Source organism: Charadrius vociferus, unplaced genomic scaffold (assembly GCF_000708025.1).
Source record: "Charadrius vociferus isolate BGI_N301 unplaced genomic scaffold, ASM70802v2 scaffold7, whole genome shotgun sequence".
In the NCBI taxonomy this organism is placed as follows: domain Eukaryota; kingdom Metazoa; phylum Chordata; class Aves; order Charadriiformes; family Charadriidae; genus Charadrius; species Charadrius vociferus.
In genome coordinates, this window is record NW_009649308.1 from 4,169,942 (window position 1) to 4,176,871 (window position 6,930).

General features: G+C 39.4%; 1 protein-coding gene across 1 annotated transcript in view; it reads right to left on the bottom strand.

Moving 5' to 3' along the window:
* Nucleotides 1–6,930, bottom strand: part of LOC104290248 (chromosome unknown open reading frame, human CXorf57) — a 26,277-nt gene that overhangs the window by 18,463 nt on the left and 884 nt on the right. Inside the window, exons 2-4 of the mRNA XM_009889326.1 lie at nucleotides 6,797–6,913; nucleotides 5,517–5,659; nucleotides 2,960–3,152 (exon numbers count right to left, since the gene is read on the bottom strand). Of these exons, the coding sequence (XP_009887628.1) occupies nucleotides 2,960–3,152; nucleotides 5,517–5,659; nucleotides 6,797–6,913 (453 nt within the window). The remainder of the gene's footprint in view (nucleotides 1–2,959; nucleotides 3,153–5,516; nucleotides 5,660–6,796; nucleotides 6,914–6,930) is intronic.

Genomic DNA, 6,930 nt, shown 5'->3' on the forward strand with positions numbered 1-6,930 from the left:
CAACAGAAACTAATATTACAATACTGATTAGATACAAAGTACTTTTTACACTAGCTTCACTCTCAAATGTCACCAAGATCTAAAATTGAGTTGCAAGCAAGGAAGTAAAACTGAAGACAAAACTATGAGATGAGAACTTCCACAGCTGATACCAGTTCAGGTAGTTATTAATATGACAGAAATACACTATGGCCATGGAGGAAGACAAAAGGTCTTCTCATGTCTATTCTATAGCACCTGAAAAAATTAATGAATTAAGCAGACTGTTTAGATGCTGAATAACAAACACAGTGGAGCATTGGGGGAAGCAAGGGGTTCCGCAATCAGATAAGAAATAGAGGACGAATGTCTTCAGCATCTGAAATACACAGGGTGGTACTCCATGGTTTTTCTCCTAACAAGACAAATCTTGCTGGTAAGAAAAAGACAGATTCTGATGAGTTTCTATAAAATGCTTAGATTGGAGTAAGGGATTATGCAAATAACGCACCCAGAAAAGTAATTAAATAGGTATAAATAATGTATACAATTGTTTATATAATTATATCTGGCCCCTCACCCTAGCAATGCAACATTAGGAAGGTGTTATATTTGAAATCAGGCCCTCTACTTCAAAATTTTCTTTTGGCTGCTGCTTTCCAGAAATGTATTTGGAGGACAATTGTGGTTTTGCATATGGTGTTTTAGGACAGTACCTCAGAGAAAATTCCTGACAAACGGAACTTTCCCATGCATCAAAACCATTTATCAATTGTTCCATCATTTTGAGATTACATCAAAGTCATATGCTTAATTCAGGACTATACCTAGGGATGATTCAGAAGCTGAAGTCAGTCCAGGCTGTTCAAAACAGCAGTTTTCGTCAGCACCACATGAATTCAGTGATCTGTGAAATGCACACATTGCCTAGCAGTGGAATTCAAGGTGCTGGTACTAACTATTTAAGCTCCAAAGGTTTTAGGTCCTGAAACAGCACCTATCAGCATGTCGTACAGTACTGCAACTGCAACCAGAAGCAAGCAATGCACAACTTGATTCACAGAAGTCCAGGAGTATGCCAGAAGCACACTATCTTGCAAGAACTCTTACTTTGGAAAGCCCTTTCCCTTGCAGTCTTGTTAACCCTCCAGATACATTTTACAACATTTACAGGTGAATGGTCATAAGGAAACACTGGAAAATTGGGATTTGATGAAATTACAAATTGGAAATAGGTGATGAAAAAATAATTGTTACTTAAGCAATTCAGTGTAATTAGTTGCTTTAACTAGCTAGCTGAAGAACGTTTGGAACACTCGTGCATGCTTAAAAAAACCCTGAAATATTGCCCCATATTGGGCATATACAGAGGTATTTACATTAATGGAGTAATCAGTGAGGCATTAAATTTCATTTCAGCTGAACAAAAAAAAAAAAAACCCAACCATGCAGCAGAAGTGGCATAAAATCGATTTTATAACTGCTCTAGATACTTTTCTGGATATTCGGTTCTCTTTAGGCTCTCCTCTCACAGGATATATGGGCATAAGATTCAGTGATACATGGTACTATATGCTTTGTAAGTTCATATTAAGACAAAATTCTGAGCTTTGTGATGAGAAAAGAAGATACTGTACATACAGTGACATGAACCAAAAATTAGTAAGTTCTAGTTTATCCACTGTCTGAAAATACAGCATGGCACTTTACTATAGACTGACTTTTAATTCTTCCATTACACATCTATTACTGTTTACAGCCCATTGGCCTAATTTTCCATTTTGATCTCTTCATTAACATTTCTACCCCAGTAGTGCTTGCACAAATCAGTAGTGTTGGGTGAATGAAACCATTAAAATGAAGTGATATTTGCCCACAGAGAAAGCCACCTCAGACGGCACATTTTATTCTGTCCTTTTCCCATGGAAAGGTTTTGTGGCAATTATAATTGTTTTCAGGGTTGGCTTGTAATCATGATCAGCTTCCCTCACAAACTTCCATTACTGGCTAAACATTTCTCTCTCTTGCCAACTCGTAACAAACACTTCAGACATTAAGGTCTGGTTTTAAGGCAAAGATACATCAGGCAGAGAAGACACTGCTTCTAGCAGTGAAAATGTTATTTATTTTTGTGTACTGTAGCAACTGCATTAGGAAACCGTCATTGTTAATAAGTTGTACATACATCATCCATCACTAACACACATATTTGCTTGTTTCAAGGAAGTTATTTGAATTTTTTGAATGTTGGCTGTTGTTTGTTCTGACTATAAAAGCAGAAAAGGGTAAAGAACTCATGTTCAGTGAAGCAGGAGAGAAAAAAAAAGTTGACAAAATCCAGTTTGAAAAGGCTATTATTGTTATATTGCAGCACTTGTATTTCTGTAGCATAGCTCCTTTGAATATCTGTCACGCTAAACAACTGCAAGAAAATACTTCCTCGTAGCCAAGGAATATTCTTCATATATGTACTCCCACAGTGCTGCTGTTTCAGCACAGACAGCAGTCCTCAATGCAACTTTTTATTCAGTGGAGCTTTGCAGATACTCTGGGCTTTGACCATATACACTGAAATCTAAAGTCAGATCAGGTGACAACGTGCTTCAATGACCTGGAAGAAGGTAAGCAGTGCACAAATGATATCTGTGTTATTAATCAGGAAGTAGAATCAGATGAAAATTCAGTACCAGAAGCCTGTCTTTATGACCCCAATTCTTGAAATCAGGGATTATGTTTTTATTTATTTTTTAAATTAAAGTTTTAACTAATTGTGGCAATAAACTTCATAGACATGATCCAAATATAAACAGGGACCTAAAAGAACTTGGATGTTAAGACACCTTTCAGAGCTAGTATTTAAGCATATATACCTTATGAATTAAGTCTCAGCAATGGATCACTTTCTATTTTATTTCTATAAAGAGCTGCCTTTTTACAGCTACATTTCATTGAATCAAAACAGGTTTCTGCAATACTTAACCAATTGTAGCAAATCTCTTCATCTGTGAATCCCCTGGGGTTGGCTGTGTTTTAAATGGGTAACTGGTTTTGATAGCATACTGTTCAAGAAGAAGTACCGTGCCAACCTTCATACTGTTATACCATTCAGGACATAATGAATTCCACAAAACCATTGACATCATGCCTGAACCATCAGCAACTTCAAAGTAAGCCTGAAGAAGAAGAGAGACAAAATACATTCATCCTTTATTTATCATCATTCTGGTAGGTATTTATTTTGGATAATGCATCAGCTACTTGATTCACGAACAATTTCTCCGATGATTACAAATGGATACCGAGCATGTTCTAAAACTTGCACTGAATACTAGAGTTGAAGAAATCCCTAACTTCCACAAAATAATTTTTCCACAACTACCTCGGCACAAATTCTTATCTTTCCAGTGCTCAGTAATTGTAGGCAATGCCAGTTTCACTCTATGGGTTTTGGAGGAGGTCGGGGAAATACCATGCGCAAGAAACAATACTGAAAAGATTCTTCTTAATCAGTGAGAATGCTGTATTTAGAATAACATTTCAAAATATCCATGAAGAAAAAACATATTTTGGAATTTGAGATGTTACAGGACTATTTGCTAAACATTCTTGATCAAAATATGATACAAGTCTTGATTTTCAAGCAAAAAAAAATAATGCAGAAAACAATCTGCATTGCAAAACACTATCTTTTCATTTAAGTTTCTCTCATGGCAAAGATTTCTACCCAATTTTTTTTAACCTGGGTGAACTTTGAATCCATAACTGAGCAGACCACTGAGCAGTGAAAGAGATTTTTAAACAGTTTTATAATGGCCTTAAAAGGTAGCAATCCACCAAAAAAACACCCCACGTCAGCTCTATCAAAATGCTTCATTTTATCCATTCATCTATCAGCCTAAAAAAATCATCTGCTTTTGTTCACGCTACCATCCACTCTCTTTAGTGTATTACCATCCCTGAACATATCCAACACCTTATGTGTTTCTCTCCCTTGCTGCTTCTAAAATCCTCCTTTCCTTATTCCAAGTTCATTACAGAGATTATATAAATCAACACTTGTTAGTTCATTCTAATATTCCTAATTAGTCATGAACCGTGCATCCTTGAAAGTAAACCATTATATCATAGAATCGTTTGTAATCCCACTGGGTTTTTATCTAATAACAATAATTCAACACTATCTAAAAAAGAAATGCATAAGGCAAAAAGCATTTAAAATCTGTCTCGTAGCTTCTTGAGCTAAATCAGCCCTGGGTATTGATTCTACACCTAATACCAGGAAATGTGACTGAAGAACTGCCATGAAAATTATGAGTATCATTGACACAGTCTACTGAGAAGCACCTCCAATAAAAAGACATAGGTTTTTCTTCATGTGTAAACGGAATCGAAACTTGGAATATGAGAAAACCACAGCCTTTCATTAAGATGTTTCATACTGCTCTCTCCCCATGGAAGAATTCATATGCGTTGCTGGAGCTCTTTGTTGTTGCCCTCCTGTACAGGGTCTGCCTGGGATGGAGTTTATTTTCTTTGTACCAGCCTGCATAGTGATGTGTTTTAGATCTGTGACTAAAATAGCGCTGATGACACACCAATGTTTTAGCTGTTGCTGAACAGTTCTTGCACTATGTGTCAAGGTCTTTCCTTGTTTCTCAGTCTGCCACCCCAGCAAGTAAGCTAGGGATGGGCAAGAGGCTGTGAGGGGATACAGCTGAGATAGCTGAATTGACCTAGCGGATATTACATGCCATGTAACATCATGGTCCAATATAAAACCAGCTGTTAGTCTTCCCAAAATACCCATTGTTCAGAGACTGGCTGGGCATTGGTCTGCTGGTGAGAGGAGGTGGTGAGCAATTGCCTTTGCATCACTTGTTTGCCTTTTTTTCCCCTCCCTTATTAAACTGTCTTTATCTCAACCCATGGGTTTTTCCTCACTTTTGCTCTTCCAATTCTCTGCCCCACCCCTCCCAAGGGGGCAGGAGAGAGCAAACAACCAGCTGGCAAGTGTTTAGTTGCTGGCTGGGACCAACCCACCACACCTCCTATCTACATTTCCAAAAAGCTCTACACAAAAATATCGCAAGTAAAACATATTAAGAAAATCATTAAAAACTTTACAGTAAAACAATCTATCTGGAAGTAGCGGATACAAATTGTTAAAACTTCTTGGCTTTTTTTTTTTTTGCTTTTTTTTTTTTTTGTGGACAAGACAGACTAACTCCAACTTCCAAAGCATAGAGATCAGGAACATTTAGGCTGTCAAGCTACTAAAAACTCAAAATATTTTTTTTCTTCACAAAAAGCTCAACTGAACCATAGTAACTGAAACACATCCACCAAAGTTTGTACATACAATCATTAAATTCATCATTTCCTACTCTAAAGGGCTCATTATTTTGGTAAAGGTAGCATTTTTAATATAAAGTAGCTATGACATAAGTCTTTATGTGCTTACTATGTGGGAATAATGATTTACAAATATCCTACAGCTATTTGTTTGAGTGTTAACCTAGGTACTTATCGCTCTTTACCTGATAAGGCATATCCAGTTTTTTCTCTGGTTTCCCGTAGTACCTTAGTCTAGATTTGTGCAGGACTCTCACAAGAAGTGGATGGAAGTGAACTCTGCTTCTCCAGGTCATTTCCAGCTGACCAAGAGAAGTTACCTTGGAGACTAAGGTTAAAAAGAGAAAAAAAAATAAGAAAGACCAAAAAAGAACATTCATGATTGAACATGTAAGTTTTCAGTAGTGAAGTACACAGACCAGGACATCACATGTATGTTCTTAATGTTTCTAACATTCAAAAAGGCTTATTTTCTGACACTATTCACCATGAAATCCTGTCCTGAGCTAACAGCACACAGCATAGTTTTGTTTTTTAATTGAAAATTTTAAATTTAAAACATAATGACACACAAGTGTTGTCAGATGAGCAGAAAAGCTACTACAAAAGACATAGGCATTAGCCTACAAGGGCATCACACTTGTGCAGAAATCCCACTTACTCCTCCCTCCTCACCAGGCTTCATGGACCGGCCTGAGCGCCTCAGCACTGCCTGCATTTTAGGTGGCAGCTTCCAGATGTGCACACCCAGTCCCACAGACCAGCCAAGAGACTACTACTGGAACAGGCGGTTTTGGGTAATCAGGGGAGACCTTACCGCTCTCTACAACTACCTGAAAGGAGGTTGCAGTGAGGTGGGAGTCAGTCTCTTTTCCCAAGCAACAAGCAATAGGACAAGAGGAAATGCTCTCAAGTTGTGCCAGGGGAGGTTTAGATTGGATATTAGCAAAAATTTCTTCACCGAAAGGGTTGTCAAGCATTGGAACGGGCTGTCAGGGAAGTGGCTGAGTCACCATCCCTGGAGGTATTTAAAAGATGCGTAGATGTGGTGCTGAGGGACATGGTTTAGTGGTAGCTTGGCAGTGCCGGGTTAATGGTTGGACTTGATGATCTTAAAGGTCTCTTCCAGCCACAATGATTCTATGATGCCTCAAAAGACTGGGCACAAGTACCACAGCTACATATTTTCAGTCAACGTTCCACAGAGTTTAAAAAGCCCTCTCAAAAGTAACACGAACACATAAAACTGCGATACGTACAGCACATTCGTACCAGTGCCTATCGCGACCGGAGGGTCACTGACCAGGGAGCTCGGCCCTGCTGCACAAGCAACCGCACCCTCTCACCTCCGCGGCCGCCTTCGGAGGGGCTTCAGCAGCGCGGTCCTCCCCAGGGCGCTCGGCTGCCTGGGGGCCGGCTCTCACCTACACGCCCTTCCCCTAAACCCACCTCCTCTCCCGCTTACCGTCGACGTCCACCTGCGCCTGGGGCTTGTCAGCCACCCACACGCCTCCGTAGGGATCCTCGTTGTTCCACAGCGGCAGGTAGTGCTTCTTCTCCCCGCGGAGGGGCGGCGGGCGGCGGCGGGGCGGGGCGGTG